At 45.6% G+C, this 25,210-nt stretch overlaps 1 protein-coding gene across 12 annotated transcripts in view; it reads right to left on the reverse strand.

Moving 5' to 3' along the window:
* The window catches only part of LOC139423110 (nuclear receptor corepressor 1-like), a 121,449-nt gene that overhangs the window by 20,535 nt on the left and 75,704 nt on the right, over window positions 1-25,210 (reverse strand). For 7 of the 12 annotated variants that reach the window (XM_071174765.1, XM_071174773.1, XM_071174766.1 and 4 more), the window contains 21 exons: window positions 21,077-21,207; window positions 19,637-19,947; window positions 15,857-15,940; window positions 12,681-12,817; window positions 12,231-12,321; window positions 10,091-10,565; window positions 9,593-9,839; window positions 8,801-9,005; window positions 7,844-8,005; window positions 6,608-6,774; window positions 6,006-6,123; window positions 5,655-5,741; window positions 4,820-4,878; window positions 4,379-4,544; window positions 3,935-4,054; window positions 3,725-3,808; window positions 3,334-3,578; window positions 2,882-3,218; window positions 2,411-2,635; window positions 1,787-1,993; window positions 1,123-1,272 (listed from right to left, as the gene is read on the reverse strand). In XM_071174765.1, coding sequence (XP_071030866.1) covers window positions 1,123-1,272; window positions 1,787-1,993; window positions 2,411-2,635; window positions 2,882-3,218; window positions 3,334-3,578; window positions 3,725-3,808; window positions 3,935-4,054; window positions 4,379-4,544; window positions 4,820-4,878; window positions 5,655-5,741; window positions 6,006-6,123; window positions 6,608-6,774; window positions 7,844-8,005; window positions 8,801-9,005; window positions 9,593-9,839; window positions 10,091-10,565; window positions 12,231-12,321; window positions 12,681-12,817; window positions 15,857-15,940; window positions 19,637-19,947; window positions 21,077-21,207 — 3,808 coding nt within the window. The remainder of the gene's footprint in view (window positions 1-1,122; window positions 1,273-1,786; window positions 1,994-2,410; window positions 2,636-2,881; window positions 3,219-3,333; window positions 3,579-3,724; window positions 3,809-3,934; window positions 4,055-4,378; window positions 4,545-4,819; window positions 4,879-5,654; window positions 5,742-6,005; window positions 6,124-6,607; window positions 6,775-7,843; window positions 8,006-8,800; window positions 9,006-9,592; window positions 9,840-10,090; window positions 10,566-12,230; window positions 12,322-12,680; window positions 12,818-15,856; window positions 15,941-19,636; window positions 19,948-21,076; window positions 21,208-25,210) is intronic. The other 5 variants (XM_071174768.1, XM_071174770.1, XM_071174769.1 and 2 more) reach the window with 4 other exon arrangements.

The following is a 25,210-nucleotide window of genomic DNA, read 5'->3' on the forward strand; positions in this document are numbered from 1 at the left end:
GCTGTTTACTGTAGAGGTTACTGCAGTAGGTGTTTACTGTAGAGAGGTTACTGCAGTAGCTGTTTACTGTAGAGAGGTTACTGCAGTAGCTGTTTACTGTAGAGAGGTTACTGCAGTAGCTGTTTACTGTAGAGGTTACTGCAGTAGGTGTTTACTGTAGAGAGGTTACTGCAGTAGCTGTTTACTGTAGAGAGGTTACTGCAGTAGGTGTTTACTGTAGAGAGGTTACTGCAGTAGGTGTTTACTGTAGAGAGGTTACTGCAGTAGCTGTTTACTGTAGAGAGGTTACTGCAGTAGCTGTTTACTGTAGAGAGGTTACTGCAGTAGCTGTTTACTGTAGAGGTTACTGCAGTAGGTGTTTATTGTAGAGAGGTTACTGCAGTAGGTGTTTACTGTAGAGGTTACTGCAGTAGGTGTTTACTGTAGAGGTTACTGCAGTAGCTGTTTACTGTAGAGGTTACTGCAGTAGCTGTTTACTGTAGAGAGGTTACTGCAGTAGCTGTTTACTGTAGAGAGGTTACTGCAGTAGCTGTTTACTGTAGAGAGGTTACTGCAGTAGCTGTTTACTGTAGAGAGGTTACTGCAGTAGGTGTTTATTGTAGAGAGGTTACTGCAGTAGCTGTTTACTGTAGAGGTTACTGCAGTAGGTGTTTACTGTAGAGAGGTTACTGTAGTAGCTGTTTACTGTAGAGAGGTTACTGCAGTAGGTGTTTATTGTAGAGAGGTTACTGCAGTAGGTGTTTACTGTAGAGAGGTTACTGCATAGGTGTTTACTGTAGAGGTTACTGCAGTAGCTGTTTACTGTAGAGAGGTTACTGCAGTAGCTGTTTACTGTAGAGAGGTTACTGCAGTAGCCGTTTACTGTAGAGAGGTTACTGCAGTAGCTGTTTACTGTAGAGAGGTTACTGCAGTAGCTGTTTACTGTAGAGAGGTTACTGCAGTAGCTGTTTATTTAGATCTGGTCCATAGGTGTGTTCAGGTCAATTCAGATTCTCAGAGCTCAGGGGAGTGCAGCAGGGCAGAGTGCTTCAGGGGGTTGAGGGTAGGAGGGGGGAATAAAGGAACAAGAGGGGGTAAGAGAACAGGAGGGTCAGGTTGGTGTTGGGGCAGGGGGGTCCTCACCTGGAGATATGGAGGCTGGGTTGAAAGGCCTAGGAGGGAAAGGGGGTTGAGCTCCGGGGATGTAGGTGATGCGGTCCATAGTGGGAGTACCTGTTCCCCCAGGGTGAGGCAACAGGATAGTTGGAGGCATCTGGGCTAGATCAATAATCCCTTTTACAGACAGAAGCAAAGGGCCAACGGTGAGCAACACGAACCAAATCCATAGGATCAATTTGAAGAGGTATGAATGAACACTGTGTACAGTAGCCTTGGTTTTACCAGTCACCTTTCTCTGAACAGTGCTCAAAAACATATGTTTTTGTAATAGGGCTGCTTAATTTTCAAAAAGGTGCGTGGAGTGGTCACCTTGTAAGAGGCAATCACTGAGCAAACGAAAGTCTGAATTGAATGTTTGTCAATAACCAATTTATAAAATGGAGTATTAGCTGCAGGCCCAAAATATACGTCAACAAATCAGCGATAATAAACTAAATGAAAACTCTAAATCAATATGAGGCAATTTGTCAGGGTCATTTGCTTCTGGGCGTCTGGAAAAGGTAGCCACTAATTCACAAGAACACAGACTGCGTTCTACCCATCACCCCACATCTCTCCCTCCTCTCCCTACCTCCCTCAGGTGAGAGAAGGACACACAAACAGACAGACAGCAGTCAGAGTCCAGTACCTCGCGCTCCGGGAGGATAAGAGATGGCAATCTGTTGCTGTTCCCGTGGCGACAGGCCCCTGGCAACATCGGGACGTGGTATAACCTGCATCTGCTGTGAAGTGATATAATCGTTGAGGATGGTCTGCCTTGTGTTCTCCATGGTGTACAGCTGGTAGGTGTTGTGGTAGCCCGTTGGGGACGGCTGCCTCGGGAACATGTATGCAGCTGCATGGGGAGGAGGGGAAAGGAGAAGTGCAGATAGAGACCAAAAATATGAACAGCAGGCGAACAGATGGTGATTACTCTACTGACGTCAATGGACTCAACCTGAGACTGGACAGGACACTCAGTGCCTATGAATGAAAAATGACAAAGCTACCCCAGTTCACCCAGTCTATCATTCAACGATTTAGGTCTATTATTGTGTTGTTCATAGAGGTTGGCTCAGGTTCATATAATATAATTTCTTCCCCTGAATACATTGAGCATGACTGAGCCTGCATGGAGTGCCAAATGGGCAGGGTTTGCACTTTTGGGACTATTCCATCGGTTCCATTGCGCCAGGCTCACAAACAAAAAAAATAATACTATTTGAACCCATGCTTGGTGGGTCAGGGTAACAGGGTGTGTTGTGTGTCCTACCAGGGTCCAGGACGGCACGGTGGAAGAGGGTAGGGTCTAGGTGTGGAGGCAGGTGGAAGCGAGGCTCTCCGGGGGCCATGGGGCGGTGGTGGGGGTCAAAGGGGCTGTGGGAGGCCATAGGGTGGTTGGGATCACCCCCTGACACAGGGGACTTGACTGGAACACTGTCCCTCTGATTGGGGGTCATGGTACTCTTCCTATCGTGGGACGTAGGCTTCCCAGTGCCTGGATAGGGGAGAGAAATGACAATAACACAAATGGCTTTCATCAAAACAAAAATCAATAAAGTAAACATAAGGATTAACAAAAATGTGTTCACTTGCAATGTTTTCAAATTGTACTGATAAAGCCACACATCATTGCTTGTGAAGTGATTGCTGTACAATGAAATGGCCTCGTGCAAATACATCTGACAGAAGATCTATGAATTGAAAGTGAATACTTTGAGAGGGAAGGTCAGACAAGACGTACCCTCCTGTCCTCGGCCCAGCATGGGCGAGCCTCTGGACATGGAGCTGGTACTGTAGTTGACCGGGGTCCTGCGGGGATCTGCGTCTTGGTACATGCCAGGGCTGAGCTGGGACTTGCCTTGCTCCTGGTGGGTGGAGCGCAGCACGGAGGTGGCCGAGTTGACCACAGAGGTGTGGCGCGCTCGCTGCTGCTGCTCAGCTGTGGCCTTGCTCTCCTCGTACTTGGCCCGCTCCATGGCCTCCAGCTGGGGCATGGTGGGGCCATGGGGCAGCCTACTGGGACTGGTGATCAGGGACTTGACGTTGTGCTTGATGGCCGACTGGCTCAGAGGATGGCCCTGGTAGAGGGAGAGGAGGGATTGGATTGTCTGTTGACAACGAACAGACAGCACTCACTCAATCACTGGCACACACACGCACACAGCTGCAGAACACAAACACACACACACTTACCTGGGATATGGAGCCCTCCATGGCAGCTCGGCTGTCGGGGGTCTTGCGGGGGTCCTGTCCAGGCTGCTCCTGGCGGGGGATCTCATGGATGGAGCGACCCATCTCCTTAATGGTGTTCACCCCCTCATAGGGCTTACCCTTACCTATCCCCCCCTCAAATGAGCGGATGGGTGGGCTCTCCCTCTTTATCTGCTTGCCGTACTTCATGGTCTCCTCATAGGCCTCTGCAGAGGTTCTGGGTGTACCTGGAGTGGGAAGAGAAAAATACAAATACATTTTAAAACTTGAGTTACCTGAAAAGTCAAAATCATATTTGCTGAGTTTCATTTGTGGTTTTCAATTGAATTATTTAAATAGGAGCTGCGATGATGTCACCTGATAACTTAATTACCTTGCATGATGGATCCAGTCATCATGGGCCTCTCCTTAGACTCCCCATGGGGACTTTCTCTGGGCAGGGCTCGGATTATCAACCCTGACACACACACAAAGTCAGTCACTATCACCTAGTGGCCTGAATATATGCACAGAGATTAGGGTAGAAGACAAAACCCACTCTCTTACAGACGTGCACACACACACACACACACACACGCCTTACCCTCGAAGGGGGCTCCTTCTCTCCCGGGGTGGCCTCTGGCGGCCTCCATCATATCGTGGGAACGTTTGAGCTCATGGCCTGACCTGGGGCTACACGTGGCCTCTCTTGGGTTCTTAATGGCTATGGAGACAGGAACACAATATATGTTAATTTAGGCCGATTTAGATATACAGACCTAATTCTTGCTACCAATAAATGCTGATGAATGTCTGACTTCAGGTGCACACGGGTACCATTTTCATTGTCCCAATTGACTAACTCCCTGGGTAAACTAATGCCCAGGATAAGTAATAGGATCATACACAATGCAATGCAGCACATTTCCAGAAACTACTATACTGTAGTATAAATCTGAAGTCCCATAAGTAACACACTACACCGAAAAATATCAGATTTACAAGAAGATCAAGTCGCGGAGTGACCACTAACACAGCTTCCTATTACCATCGTAGGATAGGATGTGTCCACTCTTGCCCTCGTAGATGACGTGTCCCTTGGCCAGATGTTCCCGGGCCTTCTCTGGGTTGCTCAGTTCCTCCGTGGCCAGCTTGGTGTTGGTGCCCTTCAGCAGGTCAGCCGCAATGCTGGACCCAGACAGGGCTGGCGTGCCCTGGTCACACAGAAGAGAGGTAGAGAGAGAAAAGTAAAGATGGACAGAGAGAAATGGGTCCAATTAAAGGTCAGAAACCAGGAACAATTCAACTTTTTAATAATAATGTTTATTTAACTTACATAGCACTTTTCATTTCAAATAAAAACGTCTCCAAAAATATTAGACTAACTCACAGCATACATCAAAAGAAAACCTGTGATATTAGATGTCCATAGACAGCGTGGTGCTTGGATACACATAATGGCTTAGCAATGTTATTGTAACTGTAATACCTGTGTGATTGATCCTCTGGATGGGTTGCCTCTGCTGATACCCCCATCCATTGGGCCTCCTAGAAGGAAGACAACAGACAGAGGTTGGTATGTGTGGATATAGATGAGGGTTGTACAGTTGTTGGCATTATATTCCTGGTCAGAATCATTGAAGCCTAACTCCGATTTTCCCTCATTCTCCCGGAAGTTTGCACTCGTTGACTTCATTTCAAGGATTTAAAGTAATTGGTGTAAGATGGCACACTCTGGCGGCACTAATACATTGCTTTGAAATCTTGGTGGGGAGAATAGTAGAGCAACGGGCTGCAGCCTGAAAGAGGGAGACAGAGGTTTCCACACCCCAATGTCACCCCAGAGGTCAGTTGTGGGAGAAGGTGTGAGGAGGACTTCTAGTGAAAGGAGGTGCTTTTTGAACTGGGGCTCGTGAGGTCTCTCTCCATCTCCCTCCCTCACCAGCATGCCACATTCTGTCAAGTCTGTGCAAACAGAGGGCAGGAGGGAGGGAAGGAGGGTGGAGGCCAGACTCCTCCACTTCACTCTTCTCGATCGCCTGCGATAAAGCTATTTTCTATCAATCTTGCAAACCTGGGTTCAAATAGTATGTCAAGTCTTTAGTCCCAGAAATGCAACCCCCACCCATCTGGCACTCTAGGCAGGCAAACATTGACTATTTGAAAGATTTAAAATATGATTTGAACACAGGTGCGGTTTCTGGGTATTCACTGTGGGTAACAGCACTGTTTTGGTGAGAGTGTGAAAGGAGAAACACTTGGGAGGCAAGGACAGGCAGGATGACAGGCAGACACTTTTGTGAGATGGACAAATAGACACACACCTCTGACTACCCCCTCATACTGCATCTGGGAAAGGAGGCCCTCCGACTGGCCACGCGGAGAACACTCCTCCTGCTTAATGTAGGACACTGGGGAGAGGGAGGGAGGGAACGAACAGGGAAGGCAAGTGAAGTGGGACATTGGGACTGTGGCATCAGGTCTGAATGTGCTCAAACGTTGACAATATGCTCGTCTCTCTCTCATGCCAATCTAATAGCAGAGAGAGGACATTAGATGATGATAGACAGTATCCAGACTTGCACACCACTTAGTATGAATAAATGTAGTATGCTAGTTTGGACAATGGAATGTAGATCGGGGATGTGTGTGTCATCCAGACTGGCTTGTCTTACCAGGTTTGGTGGGGTCCTGCTGCCTGGGCAAGCCCAGGGATATGGAGCCCACTGAGCTCTTTGCAACCTCTGGGCCACCGTAGACAGCATGGGATGGCAGGTACGTACCAGGAGTTCCCTGAAATGGCAGGAACAGACAGGTCAGAATCAGGTCAGGGTTGCAAAATTCCAGTTGGAGGATTCCCTCCCTGCTTGTTCTCTCCTGATTCTGGGAGTCCATCAACCAAGATTTCTGAAAACCTTAACTTTTGCAGAATTATACAGCAGAGAAATACAGGGAAAGTGCAATGTACACAAATAAAGTCAACGAATGTGTACTAAAGTTTGCTCTTTGGCATATTGGCTAGTAAACGTTACTAAATACAGAGTACTGTCTGCTACAAAGGCAAATAGCCTTATAGGTTTCTTATTAAATAATTATCACACAACAAATACTGTTAGAGTATGACTGATGAGAAAGAGAGAAAATAAAATGTTTTATTATTTAACCAAATAGAACATACAAAACACTTTAGCCACACCTGCTCTGGGTGCCCACCTGTGTGGGCCTAACCAGGGGGCTGGCTGGATCTGAACTCTCGCCTGAGGGATATGGGTCTTACCTGGGAGATGGAGCCGCCCTGGATAAAGGAAGGCTTGTCTGTGGGTTTGGAGGTTGGAATGAGTGGAGGAGGAGATGGAATGTTGGCGGGTCGGCTGTGTCTGGAGAAAGTCACACGGACTCCATCAGGCAGGCTCTGGACCACCTGGTTGGGAGCTGGCTGGAGCACTAGGAGAGAAAAACAATAGAAGTTAGGGAGTGACACCATCGATCATATGATTATTTAGCATGAACCTTGTCTAGGATACGGTGAAGAAGGGAAGAAAAAACACACAAAAAGTGTGTCAGGAAAAGAAAATCCAGAGGCACTGAAAAGTTAAAGCATTTAACATTTTTGCAACCCTCTATAAAATATATTTATGCCTATTATGGATATTCTCATAGAAAAATGATTGTACCATTTCCTGCCATTTCCACAGATCAGTCACTGTACATTATTGCAACTAAATTCAGGCTAAATTGTTTCTCATTCTCAGCCAGTGCATCATTCACTACTCTTACTAACAGGCTCCACCAGCAGCCTATCTTCCATCTATGAGTGCATGGTGATAACATTGAGGCAGATTCCCCAGACTGAAGTAAACAGTGAAGTAAACACAGTACAGTGAGTCTGGTAGCTAGAGTTAAAAGTCTGAAGCCGACCTAAACCTGATGTAACCTCCCTGCCTTCTGTCTGTCTGTACATCTGTGGGAACAGCCTCAGGGAGCAAGATCTGGCTCGTCTGAGTTTTACCCTGTTAGTGAGTCACGGTGACCGGGAGTGACCTGCCTTGAGGAAACAACCCCCACTCCCTTCCTCCCGACAGTCTGCCCGCCCTCAGTGCCCCTGCACTTTACAAAATCAAACATTTAAATTTTATCCGGGAGAGTACCTACAGCAGGCACAGACGTCAGCATCCTGGCAGCTCACACAGAGATAAGGAAACAAGCTAGTCCATGACGGAATACTGTTAAAGCCTTACTGCAGCCAGGCTCTGTGTGTGTGTAAGTAATATTAACATGCATTCATGATAGGGACAGATAGTATTTTAAGGCCAGTTACAGTACAGATTAATCTACTCACAGAGAATCGGTAAAGAGAAGGGGGGGGGGGGGGGGTGGAGGAAAAAATAAGGCCAACTGTACTGTAAGAGCTTTAGCCAATGGAAAAAGAGTTGGCAACAGCACAAACAGCAGCAGGCTAGCTAAAAGGTAGAGCTGAGGCCACATGGGGGAGGACAGAGCAGAGGGCGGTTACCTGGAGGCACGCTGTAGCGGGAGGCGTTGGGGTCGTTGGGCTGAGGAGAGGCCTTGCTCATGTCCCTGGGAGAGAGCCTGTAGGGAGATCCAGGCCGACCAGACTGGGCCTCCTGCTCCAGAGCCATCTTCATATCATAAGGCATGTAGGGGAAGGGCTTACCTGAACACAACACAGAACAGAGACATATGAATGAAAACACAGCCGCAAGATAAATGCCGCACACAAATAGATGAACAATCAGAAGATGAAACACAACCCGAGAAGATTTTATTATACATTTCAATCAACAAAATAATAGGGTCTTGCCACAGATTCACAGATTTCACACACAAAAAAAAGCCCATCAGCCTGCCTTACTGCTCTAACACGAACTGCGATTTCCAAGCGTCTTCAAATATCGCATTGCGGGACTACCCAAAAACCTTTTTAGCTCTTAAAAAAGGTGATAAAAGCTTTGGGTGTCTAATCACGCACTTCCCCCCCCTTCACACAAAATATACCATTCAGACTCCGAAACAGGGTAAGCCAATTGTGTCCTTTGTGGCTGAATGACTCTTCTACCCTTAAAAATAAGACCCACTTCTCTGTCTGTCTGCCTGGGGGAACTAACTGTCCTGCTCTGACACACTCAAGTCATGCTCCTTCAAATGTCGACCACAGAATCCCTCTCTTCTCCCAGAGGCATTTCAGGAAAAACAAGCTTTCCCTATCAGAGCTTTTAGCTTTCATGTTCGCATTACGTGTAAAATGGGGTCAGCTAACATCTTGTTCTTGTTCTGGTTCAGCAGTCTGAACCGGCTCGCTCTCCTCTTTCCTTTTTTGACGCTGAACGAAAGCGAATGGGACCGAAAAATGCATTCGCTATAAATAGGCTGCTGTTGGTTGAGAGGCTCAGGTAGGTAGGGGCTTGGAGGGGGGATACCAGTGTGTATGTGTGTGTGTCCTCTCTCTTACCCTCCCTGTCCAGTACAGTGGGGCTGTGGGTAGTGAAGCGCGGGCAGTTGGGAGGTTGTCTGCTGTGCTCGGGGTCGGCCTGGTCCTGTCTCTGTTTATCCTCCGCGTGGGCCGACTCGTGCACCGCCTTGATCTGGTGCTGGAACATGGCAAAGCCACTGAGGGGGGCTCCCATGGGCATCCCGCCAGTGCTGAAAGGACTCACCTACAGGAGGAGGGTGAGGAGAAACACCCCTGTGAGGAAGACTGGAGGGGGACAAGCTCTGTACAAGTGAGCAGCTGAAGCATTGTCCTCTAACCCCGAAGTCCTTCTATCTACAATCTAGAAGTAGATGTTGATTGGACTTCAGAAGAATAGTACTAACACCTGCCTTTAAACCATCCCCGGAGAAAGGGTAAAATACATTATTAGATGAATGAAATGTAAAAAATGACAAACAGTTGTTAGATTGGATTGCTTTTGTGTTTGCACGCATATCTCAGCCCCATTGCTTAAACAGGCCATCCAGTTTGTCTGACTTCAACCCATAAGAAATAGAGAGACAGAAGCACCATAGAAGAAGCAATTAGAGGGAAAGAAAGGGACATCAGAAAACAATTTGACAGTGTCAGCACATTAGCATGATTGGACTACCGGTAGACAACAGATGGGCCCAGGTTCATTGATTTAGATCCCTGCAAACACATTGATCAACTGATTGATTTAACATTTCAATGGAAAAAGAAGAATCCATTAATTGAATTGATTGATTTACAGGTTGGTTGGAAAAGTGCGGGGGATGATGGACTCACTTGACGGGTAGGTTGGTCTAAACAAGACATGCTTTCACCCTGTTGCCTGCCTCCGTATGCCTGCCTCTCCGAATGGGCATATCTGATCATAGAAAAGTGTGGGTTGCTATAGTGACTGACCATGGGCGGGATGGCAGCGGCGCCCTGCTGGAACTGCTGCATGTTGAGGTGGGCCTGCTTGGCCGTGGACATCAGCACTGAGCCGGGAGGGCTGAGCAGCGAAGGCTTGTCCATACTAGAAAAAATCCTGAGGACACAGGAGAGAGGGGGAAACAGGAGAAAGGGGGAGACCAGAGAAGAGAGAGATGGTGAGACACACGGATCAGAAAGAGTTGAGGTAATGATTACAGGAGTTAGGATAAAGGAGTCCTGTATGAAGGGATTCAATTACCACTAATAATATCAACCATTTACAACCTTAATAATTAATCCAAATAGCTTTGTTTTTAAAGTCTGAAACAAGAGTCCTTAATCCCCATGATGACCACCCTGACCCACCTTTGTCTCTCGGGCTCAGCGTCCACATCCTCATCTGCACTGCAGGTGGCGCTGGAGTCATTGTCTGAGTGGTGCCCCTCTCTCTGCTCCTCTCTCTCCCCATTGTCCCCCTTCTCCTTAGCCGAGTCAGGCTCCACCTTTACCTGTACCTCAGTACCCCCTGGCTTCATGTCCACCTCCTGGGGCTCACACTTCGGGTGCACCTGGCCCTCATAGGCCACCCGGGCCCTCTCCCTGTCCTGATCCTCCTGAGAGTCAGGGTCTCTGGCCTCTCCCTCCGGGCTCTTCTCCAGCTTGACCCTCAGCTCCCCGTAGGACAGATCCTGGCCCTTTCTATCACTGGCCTGGTCCTGATTAGACCGCTGGCTCTCTGACCCTCCAGCAATGTCTCCCCTCTGGGACTCTCCTCCGACCTTGGAGGGGTCTGCCTGGGACGGGGAAGGGGCACTCTCTGTGTCTGAGCTGTTCTCTCCACCTGTATGAATAAAATATGTAATGTTTTTTTTTATTCTTTTATTTTACATGTGTCAATGCCAAGATAAATCTCTGACACGGGTGTCAGGTGACAAAAGACAAAGCCTCAGTCCCCTTCCCCCAGCATTCCTGGCTATGCCCAACCAAGTAACCCTCTCCAATCTACACCAACTAACCAAGGACTTGAGGACAGTTTGGGTTTCCTTGGGAGACAATGAGAGCTTCAGGAACAACAACACATAATATAGTGAGTGACCTCCTGTAGCGTAGACAGAACTTTACAACTATCTGGTAGACTGGAACCAGATAAGGCAATCTCTCAAACTGACATGACCCAAGCATTATGACATCCAGTGACTCAGTGACACAACTAAACACAACAGATAGCAACACCCCCACACACACACCAACCAACCAGCCAACAGGCAACCCTTCCTCCACCTCCACCACCTGCCCACCCCAGCCCTACACCACCTGCCTTGGAGCATGTTGCATAGTTGGTCATCCTCCGGAGGGGCAGAGAGAGAGAGACTGCAAGGGTAGGGAAAGCCTCTCCTACCTCCCTGTCAGGTGAGGGGCTAAGCTCAATTAAACAACTTTGCTTTATCACAGACAAAACCTGGAGGGATATGGGCTCCACTCCAAAAGAGAGAAAGAGGGAGGGTTAGGGAAAGAAGGGAGCAGAAAGAGGGGGCGAGAGAGAGATGGCTAAGAGCTACAGTCAGTGAGTGATAGGTATGTGATAAACCCGGGGAGAGAAGGCTCTCCTAAACAATGGAAGTCATGAGCACATTTACAGCCAGGACGAAATAGAAAGGTCCCACAGTTAATCTGGACTCACACTCATTAAACTATCACCATAATTGGCAGGGCAAGAAATGTGAATATTCAAAACAGGCTCTTTCTGCCCTGTTACGGCAGCCGATACAAGGGCACTTTAGGACTTTTAGGAGTGGAGAGAGTGAGAGAGAGATTGGCGTGGAGAGAGGAAGTGAAGAGAGGCAGAGGAGAGGGAGAAAGTGAGAAAGGGTGTTGGAAAGAGAGCAGAGAGTTGTAGAGAGATGGGGTGCGGGGAGAGGGGATATGAAGAGAGAGAGTGGGAGGCCCTGCAGATCAAAAGAGTGGAGCAACACACTTTCTTGACTCTTTAAAGCCAAGGAACAGTTACATAACCCAGGCCCAGCAGTCAGAATTAGTTCACATCTTTTATGTCTCGCTTTTCTCCCTCCTCCTTTTGATCCCTTTTTCTCTCTCATTAAAACTACAGACAGTAGCGAGAAAATACTGGGGCTCCTTTGCCATTAACGTAAAACGTAATTCTCACAAGACAGAAAGTTCAAGAGGCTCTTCCTGAAGTGGACTCACTCTTACAGATCTCTACACTCTTCCATAGAGAGACGCTTCTCTAACTCCGTCTCTTTTTCCCTTGCTCTTTCTCTCATTCACATTCACTACTGGATTGAACATTCTCTCAGATCAAATGTAAATCAAAACTAATTCTTAGCTATGATTGTGTGTATATTTGTGCTGTGCAGACAGTGCATCTGTGTCTGAATGCGAGGATTCACGTGTTTGTGAGTTTGGATAAACCAGAGAGGGATGGTGTGAGTGACTCTGTTGTGTATGTTATTCTGGTGTGTGTTTGTGTGTCATCTCTCTGACTGACCATCACTATCCTCTGGGTTTTCATCGTCGTCAGCTGAGGCCATGCTCTCGCTCTGAGACGGGTCCCGATCACCCCGCGCCCGCCGGATGTCCTGAAGAAACACACATGCGTTATACAACAGAACGTCCACTTCACAGTTAGTTTGTAATACAGAAAATTAATTAAACATAGTTTAACATTTATAGATTAAAGATAGTGACATACATACATTTTTAGATTAAAGATGGTGACAGACATATATGTTCTGATATAGAGATTACAGAAACCAAAACACTTCATGTTGTACCTGAACACAGGTGTATTCATTAGGCACTAAACTGAAGAAAATGTACAGAAAAAGGGAGGGATTCCCTGGACTTGTCCTGACGACAAGGTATGCTTATTTTTGCTTGCCATTGCAAATAGTTTTAAAACAACCCTGATATTTAATTGTGTTGAGTATTGCTGTACCTGCTTGTGTTGCTGGAGCAGGTTGTCCAGGTTGTGCCGTCTCTTGTAGTTGAAGTAGAAGTTCTTGCACTGAGCCTCGCTCTTGGTGCCCACCATCTTGGCAATGGCTGGCCAGTTACGCCCATGCTCCACAAGGCCTGGCAGAGGAGAGAAAAGAGACTGGGTTGGGATCTGAACCTATAACTGACCCAGATTTAGCCTAATCATTGAACATTAACCTACTACTGAGTGACACTGCCTCACCTGGTAAAACCATTAACTACTGATCTCTCTTGTTCACACGCCCAGTTGTACAGTCACCCCAATGATCCTTGCTGCCATGGCCTGGAATTTTGCCACACCTTGACCAGCACTAATCTAATCAAACAATCAGCTTTGATGAAGTCTTAATAAACTGTTTAAGACAGACAGACTGCGCTTTCAGAGAGGTGCATTGGACTGGAAGACCGACAGCGGATTACCTTTGACATTCGGGTGTCTCTTCTCCCTCGCTCCCTCTTTCTCCACTGCACCGTTGAGCTAAAGGACACGGGCACTTTGACAAATCACCTCAGACTGGAGCCCAGTAGAGGACAAAGGCAAATTACAATACCATCTAAGTGAATGAGGAGACCGAGGACACTCTTGACAGAACATTTATTGAAATGTTTGGAGTCACTTGTATAGAGACTTCCATGTCGAAGTATCGGGTGAGGAGTACTTCAGGCTCTTTGACTGTAAAACAGTCTCATGATCTGGTTTGATATTTAGTAATAGTTCCTCACAGTCCCCTCAGGAATAAAAAAAAAACTACACTAGCCCATTGAGAAAATATACTGTATAATACACCTATAATACATGTATGCAACATTGGCATCATCCATCCACCCTAAAACACACCTGTTCACATCCCTTACTTAGTTTTACAGTAGTCATCGTAGAAAGTGTCTTTCAAAAAACGTAAGTTGTTTTGTTCACAAATATGACTTGTTGCAGTTGGATTGATCCCTAGTACTCATCAAGTGGCCTACCACCACAACAGCAGTACAACACCAAGACCAAATCAGCCAACCCCCTCCTCACATGTCCAAACTCTGAAACAGCTTACATGAAGATGGAGCGGAAAAAACATTGAAGAAAAAAAGTTAAGAATAAGAGGGGGAAGGCCCCTCTCTGACCCATCCAGCAGTAAACTCAACATATACAAAGCTGAAAATGAAAAATAAAAATGAAGCAGAACACCGTGCCAGAATCTAAAGACGTCATGTACACCATGTCTCCGTCAGGCAGCCCAATTAATAAAAAGTGCCCCTAACAAATATATGTTTTAAGAGCTCCCCCTCGGTCCCATGCTTCCCATCTGGAACAGTTTGTGCATATACTATGACAACATTGAGACGTTTTTGTTCCTTTTCGTCTTTGGCAAGGGTTTTTCTGGCTGTTTATGCACACAAAATCTTTTCTCAAGGCAAGCCTAAGTTCGGTAGCCAAAGTCTACAACCCTTCGTTGATTAGTCAACAGTACAGATTCTTCAATGAAGTGTTTGTCATTGAACGAGATACTAATCGTTTTCATGCAAAAAAAAATTAATAAAATAACTTGAGAAATACTTCCCCAAACATCTTAGATGTAAAATTGCTCGACTAACAGCTCCTTGGCAAAAAAATGACAAAATTAACGACATATTTCTTGAGTCATCCTAGATTAATTCTGACTATGTTGAGGAAGTGTATATTGGCTACAGTGTCTGAAGAAGGGTACTATTGACGCTTTTTTCAAGTTCTTCAAGCGAAGGTCTTTTAACCTAAGCTAGCATATGGAATTGTTTTAAGAAGGTCACCAAGGATCATTTAAGTGATTTGATTGAATTTTAAGACCCCTTGAAGTATAGAAAAATTATTATTTGATGAAACATTGAATTTGACAAATGCATTGAACAACAGATTCACCACATGGAACACCAGAAGTGCCTGTCCTGTATCTGAGCGATATAAGAAAGATCAGAGATTTTAAATTATAAAAAAATAATTATACATGTATTTAACCCTTTATTTTTGGCACTAAACCATCTCCATTATCATTCCTCCATTCATTTTTTAAAACTGGTATGGGGGACCTTCAGAAGAGGCTTGTGGGCGTCCTTTCACCTTTCCACAGGGGCGTCATATTACTGTGTGGGCCAAACTGTTTGGACACTATAGACAGAAGATGGCAGAATAGCTGTACCGGCTTCAGAAGGCGCTTGTTGGGGTTATAGAGCAAAATGGAGAACACTATCATGAGTCTCACATCCATCTATATTTGTAGGCCAAACCGGTCAGACGATTTAGTGAGAAGACCAATTTTTGGGATGTCTCATGGTCTGACAAACACTGCTCTAGCTCTGCCACCTTTCATCCGCAGATGCGCGACATCGACAGATGCAGTGGATTGAGATGCATCCGATGCAAAAAAAATAAGATCTCTCTAGCTTAAAATGTATGGATTTTTATGTAAAAAACATGTTTTTATGCTCATTAGATGTCTTTGGGGCCATGGAAATCAACTGTAGGAGGTTAAGGGAGTATGTGAGCATACTCATTCGGCTAAGCGCTAGCCGAACCGAAGCATACAGAAGACTTAAGTCTCTCTCTCTCTCCACCACAGACTACACTGAGAAAGCTAGAGTACTGGCCTGGCTGGGAGGTAGCTATTGCCCGATGGGGGTTGGGGTTATGGGTCAATCACGCATGGACGAGTGTGTGACGCAACTGGCAAAAGCTGAAACGCTGTGGTGCGTCCACATTCAGTAACTGCTTGAAATGAAGCACTCAAATCTCAAAAAGAGTTGTTTTAGATAAAAAAGGCTTCAATGTAGAGCAACTTCAAAATAAGTCCTGATCCAGAAGCCTGACTGTGTTTTTGTGAATAATATGATCTTTAGAAGAAGCCCAAACTGTCACGCTCTGTCACAGAGCAGAGGCACTGCAGTTAGATATCAGAAAAAATATCCTTGCTCAAACCACTCCGTCCTGCTTCCCCCTTAAAGTCTCCACCAGCCAGGGGAGTGTCTGAGAGTGAGAGCTTGTATGGGAGCAAATTATATATATATATATAAATAAAATAGAGAGATCAAAGGAGAGAGAGAGGGTTGAGTGTGAAAGAGTGCGAGGGAAGGAGAAAAACTGTAAATTAAGAAATAAAAACGAAACGCTACCTTTTTTGGCAACCTCCATCTCCTCCTCGGTCCAGCGAGAAGTCTCACCGGTTTCAATGTTCGCGGCGGCAGCAGTTCCTAGTGCTAAAGTCACAGAGAGAGAACAGAAAGCTCCATATTAGCCCACAGAGATAGTACAGTGTAGCTCGGTCCACTTCTCAGCAGTCTCTTTCTCACTGCTGCTAATCAAATAATCTGTTTACATTCAGAGGCTCGCTGCTGAGGCCTGCACCTCACACTCTCTTTCCCTCTCCCTTTCTCGTGTTCTCTTGCTCTTTCGCTATCTCCCTCACAACTAGAACGACCCCCTCCTCCTGTCCCTCCCTCTTTCCCCCACAAGGGGAGGGCCCCGTGTCAGCTGATCTGGCTCCAGACAGCGGAGAAGTAGAGAGACGCACCTCCCACCCTCCAACCTCTTTGGGAAACGGCCTTGGACAAAGACAAACAGACAGACGGAGAGAACATCCCGACAACAGAGACAGACAGACTGACTAAGTAACCACTCCTCTCACTGCTACACTGCCACTTATCTATTAACCACAAACACACGTCTCTCTCAGTATCAGCCTGTCCACACTGACCCCTACCTCCCCAGCCAAATTCACAGAACAACACACTGAATAAGGGAGGATGGGCTGATGGAAGCTGGAGCTGAGAGGGAGAGTGAACCCTGGCCCACTACTCCATGGGACCCATAGAGATTGCGTAAACTTTTTCCACATTCTGTTGTGTTTGTTGCGTTACAGCTTGCATTTAAAATGGATTAAATTGAGATTTTGCATCACTGGCCTACATACAATACCCCATAATGTCAAAGTAGAATTATGTTTTTACACATTTTTACAAATGAATTAAAAAATGAAAAGCTGAAATGTCTTGAGTCAATAAGTATTCATCCCCTTTGTCATGGCAAGCCTAAAAAAGTGGACTCACTCTGTGTGCAATAAGTGTTTAACATGATTTCTGAATGACTACCTCATCTCTGTACCCCACACATACAATTCTTTAAGGTCCCTCAGTCGAGCAGTGAATTTCAAACACAGATTCAACCAAAGACCAGGGAGGTTTTCCAATTCCTCGCAAAGGGCATCTATTGATAGAAGGGTAAAAATTTAACAGCAGACTATGAATATCCCTTTGAGAATGGTGAAATGTTTAATTACACTTTGGATGGTGTATCAATACACCCAGTCGCTACAAAGATACAGGCGTCCTTCCTAACTCAGTTGCCGGAGAGGAAGGAAACCGCTCAGGGATATCACGAGGCCAACGGTGACATTAAAACAGTTAGTTTTCTCCTATCACAGACATTCAACTCTGAGGATGGATCAACAACATTGTAGTTACTCCACAATATTAACCTAATTGACAGGGTGAAAAAAAGGAATCCTGGACAGAACAAATATTCCTAAACATGCATCCTGTTTGCAATACGGCACTAAAGTAATACAGCAAAAAAAAATGTGGCCTTTTAGTCCTGAATACAAAGTGTTTTGGATTTGCCCCCAAACGTTACAACACATTACTGGGTACCACTCTCCATAATGTTCAAGCATAGTGGCGGCTGCATCGTGTAATGGGCATGCTTGTAATCGTTAAGGGCTGGGGAGTCTTTCAGAAAAAACTGAATTGTGCTAAGCATTGGCAAAATCCTAGAGGAAAACCTGGTTCAGTCTGCTTTACACCAGACACTTTACACCGGAATTCACCTTTCAGCAGGACAATAACCTAAAACACAAGGCCAAATCTTCACTGGAGTTGCTAACCAAGAAGACTGTGAATGTTCCTGAGTGGCCAAGTTACAGTTACAATCTACTAGAAAATCTATGGCAAAATGGTTGTCTAGCAATGGTCAACTACCAATTGAAAATCATTTTGAAAATAATAAATGGGCAAATGTTGCACAATCCAGGTGTGGAAAGAGCTTAAAGACTTACCTAGACAGACTCACAGCTGTAATTTTTGCCAAAGGTGATTCTAACATGTATTGGCTCAGGGGATTGACACATATCTAATCAAGATAGTGTTTTCTTTTTCATGAATGTTTTACAAATGCTAGAATTTCTCTTCCACTTTGACATTCGAGTATTTTGTGTAGATTGTTGACAAAAAAATGACAAATCCATTTTAATCCCACTTTGTAAAAACAACATTTTGAAAAAGTTAAGGGGTGTGAATACTTTCTGAAGGCACTGTTGCTGACATTTATAGGAGTTTTTTTTTCTCTAGGGGAGATCCATGCCTAGACGGCTGCTGGCCAACGGTCTAGGGCCATACATAGTCTGTTAAATCTACTCAACGAAGGATAGCTGAATTACTACTTCTGTCCCATGGCACACTCAACTCACATGTTCGCCTAATCGAAACGCATTCCCCCGTTCCCCCAACATGCCTGTTAAGATCCAGGGAGGTGGTCAGGTCATTAATCTTGCCCTGCTCTTTGAAGAGATATGGCGAGACCGAAATGGCCGCCCATTCCATATATAATGATCTGCTTTTGATCCAGCCCATAGGGCTCTGGTCAATAGTAGAACACGACATAGGGAATAAGGGCCCATGGGGCTCTGGTCAATAGTAGAACACGACATGGGGAATAAGGGCCCATGGGGCTCTGGTCAATAGTAGAACACGACATAGGGAATAATGGCCCATGGGGCTCTGGTCAATAGTAGAACACGACATGGGGAATAAGGGCCCATAGGGCTCTGGTCAATAGTAGAACACGACATAGGGAATAAGGGCCCATGGGGCTCTGGTCAATAGTAGAACACGACATAGGGAATAAGGGCCCATAGGGCTCTGGTCAAAAGTAGAACATGACATAGGGAATAAGGGCCCATAGGGCTCTGGTCAAAAGTAGTGCACTGTAGAGAATAAGGGCCCATAGGGCTCTGGTCAAAAGTAGTGCACTGTAGAGAATAAGGGTGCCATTTCAGACGCAGATATAGATGTATAAATACAGAGTGCGAGGCTAAAACAGACTGTCTGACATTCAGCACACATACATCATAAGAGCAGGACAAGGACTAGGCTGAGGTACAGCTGAGAGGAGCCATGTCAACGGGTCCATCCTAGACGCCACACTCTATTGTCATGGTGATGATGGCTAGGGTATAGGCTCGACTCAGACTGAGCCCCCTGGCTGGGTTACACAAGCGAGAGATCGGAGGCATTGTGTTGAGGAGCAAAAACAACCTGAACCTGGTATGTATTCAGCGAGATGAAATTGCAGATAGAAATGTAATGAATAGAGCTGATTCCTTATTCAACCAGACCATCTTAGTAGTTCTAAACAATAAAATGTATATCTGAACAGACCCCAGTTTTTGCCAGGCAAGCAAGTGCATATCCTATCAGGTGTGTGTGTTTTTTGTTTTTCTTGAAGCTCAGTGGCATGACATTTACATTTTAGTCATTTAGCACAGGGGTTCCCAAACGTTTTCACTCAGGCCCGTCTTCCAGCATTAGGGAACATCCTACGCATAGGAGGCCTGCGAGCTACTTGTAGCTGGCGATCGACCTGTTGGAGACGCCAAGCGCCACACACACACTTGTTCATACCTCCATAGCCGAGGTCCAATACCTCGAGTGGACACAAGTAGAATTGTATTATCTACTCAGTCCCTTTGCCGCAAATACCACATAACCACAAAACTAGTAAACCACCCTAGTAAATGTAAACGTTTCTTCCTCCTTTAGCTGTTTGAGATGCACCTTTGTAAAAAAATATATAGAATTAGGGGATGGTAAAAAAAAGTGTAGAATGGCTGAGGTGCTTACCTCCTCTGTTAGGGTCCATGGGAGCACCACCTGGTGCAGTTTTGGTGGGCTCTCTAACAGCCTTCTGTGTAGTAGGCTCAGCTTTGAGGGGCTGAGGAGACTCTGCAGGCAGGACAGGCTCAGGGGCGGAGGCCGGCGGTAGTGGCTCCTCGGTCGCCACAGAGGCAGCCTCGTTGGCCATGGAGCGCGTGGTGATCCTTCCCTTGCGCCGGCCCTGGCTGTTGGCGGTCTTTCTGCCGCGTGGCGTGCTCTGCTCCTTTCCGTCCTCGTCTTCCCCACCGTCACACTTGTCTTTGTCTTTGCCGATGTCCCTGAATGAGATGGGGCCAAAAGGTTTTACCTCACCATAGCATGGCTGGTAGCATAGCATCAATAACACATCATTAAAACTGTGGGTCAAGGGGATTCTGCAGTTTAAAAGCATGAATGACAGTACTGTTATACATTATTAGGCACATTTTGACATTAATTTGTTTTATATTCTACTCAACTCCTATCCAATGGACATTTTCAGAAACTGTACAAGCCTATTGTTTTGCACAGATGAATGCTTAGGAAAAAGCCATTTGCAGAGTCCCATCAACTGGATTTAAAAGTCCATTTTCATTAGCAGGTTTGTTTTACAGGCACTTGCAATGAGGCTGCCTCTCATTTGGTGGTTGGTAAGGACACGAGTCATGATTAACTGCTGCCCACGGATCCAGCTGGGTAAACAGGCAGGAAGTCATCTGGCTAATGGCTTAGTGTTATGGGGCCAAGATGGCCGCCACGCTCTCCTCCCCTCTCAGAGTCAGCTCTTTCTCAATTCGCATTTCCTTTCAGCCTTTATCCATCTCAAAATTAATTGGAGAACTTCTGAGGGAAAGCAGGACACAAGTAATCAAGGAAAGACGAATTGAGAAAGGGCCAAAGAGTGCTCGTAAGCAAGAAGTAAACACAGGCCAGGTCAGAGGGAGGAGTACCTTCCTTCCTAGAAGAGCAGAGTCAGTCGACAAGATCTGATTTCCATTTAGGCCATGAGGGAGCATTTCAAATACCATTCTGCCTTTCTGCCTTGGTTTTATGGTTTTTCAAACTGCAGGATAGGCGGAACATTGAAAGCAGTCCGTCGGTGGGTGTTATGCTCAGCCTGGCCATCATGCCAAAGAAGGGCAGTGGTTCGCTCCCTCTCGCTCTCTCTCTCTCCATCTCTAGCTCCTTCCCGCGCTGGTCTGATGTACATTACATCTAAGAGGGATGATGATCCCTGTAACAAGGCTCCAGAATTCCTGTTGCCTCAACTGAAAGCTACAATTTACTGGGAGGTACAGATTCTCCCTCGAAGTGTCAGAGGGGGGTCAGGCCCGAGGCTGACTCTAGCTAGGACTCTAACAGCAGTACCTGTGGGAAACCTATGAGCAAGTGTATACACACACACACACACAGCTATTCAAAATTCACCTGGAGTCCTCCTTTTCATCTTTCTCTTCCTCTTCCTTATTCTGCTCGTCCTCTTTTTTCTCCAACTTCTCCGATTTCTCCTCTTCGATTTTGTCGTCTGACTTGTCTTCTTGCGAGGGTCGTGTTATTTGCTATAAGAAAAAAAAAAAGAGCAAAAGGATATACACATTTTAGCTAAATGTATTTTCAGCTGGTAAATATATACCTGCCAACTCAAGAGGATCTCCCTATATGATAACTCTGCTCAACTCTCATGATGTCACAGAGAGCACTCTAGTCTATGCAAAGTCATCATGATGACGTATAGCACCTCGAAGTTCAATCTGGGCCAGAAAGTTTACAACAAAACCTCAAGGCAGCCCATAGGTAATTCACGTCTAGTTTTGAAAAGAACTCTGCCCGTGTTTGAATTCCTATTTAGTGACTGACTGAGTGGGGCTAAAACAGCACGCCATGACCCACATCCCTTTTAAGGCAACAACAACACAATAATGGAGTGCTAGAATAATACCCTGTAGGAAAGGAAGGATTCAGAAGGAAAAATAACAGGCACTGGCAGTGTCAACAAAATATCAAAGCAATACACTGACTGTCCTATAAAATCACAACAAAAGTCTTAGAGCGACCTAGACATGATATACCATGTCATGGCCTATTAATGCACTCTCCAGCCAAGGGAAGCTACAAATCAAACAGCAGTTAAGTCCATCTGTCCATTCACCTACATTTGTTGTTGCAGCAACTGCCCAGCCTACCACTGATGCTAAAAGTTCACTGTGAAAGAAGCAGGAGTGGTCTGCGGCTTAATTCTTCAGACTAAAAAGAGAGCAGACTGACTGCCCCACTAAGTGAACAACAGTACAATGTCATAATGTGATAAGTCTAACTTCCCTAGGGTTATTCCCCCGGCATCAGGGCAGTCCAATTTCCTCAAAGCTAGCTAACCAGATAAGAGAAGAAAGGGAACCAGACAGAGGGAAAGTAGAGTTTAACAGCCTGGTCATGCACCCAGTGTAGATAAGATTAAGTCTATGACCTCCTTTGATGATCTTCACATGGAGAGGGTGTCCACAGGATCATGATACACATACAAACATCATAAGTACAATCCAGGCCATTGTTCCGTCTGAAGTCAGCCTGTGTAGAAAATCAAAAGCCTCACATGACTAAATTAAGAAAATTACAGCGAAATAGATTAGGTGAGTGAGAGGGTGTCCTGGTCCTGAACCCATAACACGACCCGACTAAGCGAAAGCCGAGTTCATGTACTCAATCATATAAGTCATTACGATTTCCCATGATAACTAGTAATCACGTTAGCCTACAGTATGAATGCAGATACTGTACAAACCACACTTTTCTTTTGCAGACACCAAATCAATATAACTTTTGGCTACAAAAGTCAAAAATACTGATGCACCAATGAGAAGGATCTTAAATATTGTATTTATAAATACTATACCAAACATTAGGAACAGCATCCCAATAGTGAGTTGGGATTTCAGATTGATGAACCAGAATTATTTTGATTTTCCCATGATGCCAAGCAAAGAGGCAATGAGTTTGAAGGTAGGCCATGAAATACATCCACAGGTACACCTCCAATTGACTCAAATGATGTCAATTAGCCTATCAGAAGCTTCTAAAGCCATGACATCTTTTTGTGGAATTTTCCAAGCAGTTTAAAGGCACAGTCATTTCAGTGTATGTAAACTTCTGACCCACTGGAATTGTGATACAGTGAATTATAAGTTAAATAATCTGTCTATAAACAATTGTTGGAAAAATTACTTGGGTCATGTACAAAGTAGATGTCCTAGCTGACTTGCCAAAACTATAGTTTGTTAACAAAAATGTGTGGAGTGGTTGAAAAACGAGTTTTATTGACTCCAACCTAAGTGTATGTAAACTACAGACTTCAACTGTATATGTAGTTAGAGAGAGAGAATGCCAAGAGTGTGCAAAGCTGTCATCAAGGCAAAGGGTGGCTACTTTGAAGAATATCAAATAACATATTTTGATTTGTTTAACACTTTTTTGGGGTTACTACATGATTCTATATCTGTTATTTCATAGTTTTGATGTCTTCACTATTATTCTACAATGTAGAAAATAGTAAAAATAAAGAAAACCCCTTGAATGAGTAGGTGTGTCTAAACATATTTTTCACATAGTGAATGTTCATAAGACATAAGCATACAAATTTAGTGGTAATCCTTTTTGATGCATTCACTAACAGCAGTGGATACTAGATAACAAAACTCCTGGGTCAGATACAGATCTGGGTCAGACAAGTCCAGCAGAGGGATTGAGAATAGAGCAACATTCTTTATCATCATTGCTGGCAAGGGATACCAGCAACTCCCTCCCTCCCCCTCTGCCTGATGCACGAAAGTGCTGTTCTGGAACAAGTCTGGCTATGCCAAACCAAACATCCCATGCTGGTACCAGATGGGGCTAACGAAGGTCAAAAGCCCAATGGTGAGCAGAGAATGAATCAGAGCGTATCAGAGAGTCAGAGCGAGCGGGAGAGAGAGTCAGAGCGAGCGGGAGAGAGAGAGAGTCAGAGCAAGCGAGCGAGACAGAGCGAGAGTGAAAGCGAGAGAGTCCGAGCCAGAGAGAGAGAGAGTCCGAGCCAGAGAGAGAGTGTTGGATAGAGAAAGTCAGAGAGAGAGAGTGAGTCAAAGAGAGAGAGGGAGAGTTACAGAAAGAGAGGGAGAGTTACAGAGAGAGAGTGAGAGACAGAGAGAGAGTGAGAGCCTTGCCATTGAGAAGGGTAGAACACAGGAAAACCTGTCTCCCTGTAGAGGAAAGGCTGTGTAACCACTGCACAACAGCAGAAACAGAGCTGCATTTCCTGACATTTAAAAAAATATATATACACTGCCCGTCCTGTTGAGGGAAGACGCAGAGCGCTGTGGGTTGGCAGCGCAATACATTGCTGCCTGCCATAAAGATGAGGGACAGTGTCTGACAGACCAATCAACCTGCACATGTCCTCTACTGTATGCTTATTGTGATTGTTCAATGTATGGTTATTTTGACCCTTGGTTATTGTTGTTACTGTTGTCCCGTTGACCATTTTGATTCTTATTATTTTCATATTGTAAATATCCAAAGTAAGCTTTGGCAATATGTACATTGTTACGTCATGCCAATAAAGCAAATTGAATTGAGAGAGAATTTAAAAAGGATGAGTGTGACTGCATGAAGATGACATTGGGGGGTGGGCTCCCTCTACAGACAGAACACAGCATATAGACCACTTGGCCAAGTAAACGTGGGTTGTGACCAGTAAAACAAAACACATTTGCAACAAGAACAATCTATTGCTATTAGACAAGTTCAGGTTATAGGTTAGCTCCCTGTTTCACTCTATTTAAAACATTTCAGTTCTCTATTAAAGTTATTCCTCTACACTAGGGCAGTCCTGGTGGGGTCAGGGAGGTCCTGCGTTTGTTTTGGAGGCCATCTGCGCACCACGATGGCTTTCCTGCTTTATCTCCCCATTCTGCTCAAGTGCTTCCAGTGCTGCCTTCCACACTACAGATGTAAAAAAAAACGCCAGGGTTTTACAGAGCTTTTTCCCCCTGACCTGGTTTTAAATTTTCACCCTGCTCGATTTTAGCTGATTCACTAGCGCTGTTTGAGTTAGGAAATGACTGAACCCCAAGTCTTTTCCTACCCTGGAGTTTTTAAATGGGGCATCACGCATCACGCACACGCACACGCACACGCACACGCACACACACACACACTGTAATAAGAAAAGAACAGGTGCCTCCTGAGTGGCGAAGCCGTCTAAGGCACTGCATCACAGTGCTAGAGGAATCACTACAGATCCGTGTTTGATACCGGGCTGTGCCGCAGCCGGCCGCGACCGGGAGACCCATGAGGCGGTGCACAAATAGGCCCACCATCGTCCGGGTTACGGGAGGGTTTGGACGGCTGGAATGTCCTTCTCCCATCGCACTCTAGCAAGCTCCGGTTTGGCAGGGTCGTGTTTTGGAGGACGCATGGCTCTCGACCTTCGCCTCTCCCGATTCTGTACAGAGTTGCAGCGATGGGACAAGACTAACTCGCAATTGGATACCACGAAATTGGGGAGAAAAAGGAACAAAATAAACTGTTCAA

The sequence above is a fragment of the Oncorhynchus clarkii genome, chromosome 12 (genome assembly GCF_045791955.1).
Source record: "Oncorhynchus clarkii lewisi isolate Uvic-CL-2024 chromosome 12, UVic_Ocla_1.0, whole genome shotgun sequence".
In the NCBI taxonomy this organism is placed as follows: domain Eukaryota; kingdom Metazoa; phylum Chordata; class Actinopteri; order Salmoniformes; family Salmonidae; genus Oncorhynchus; species Oncorhynchus clarkii.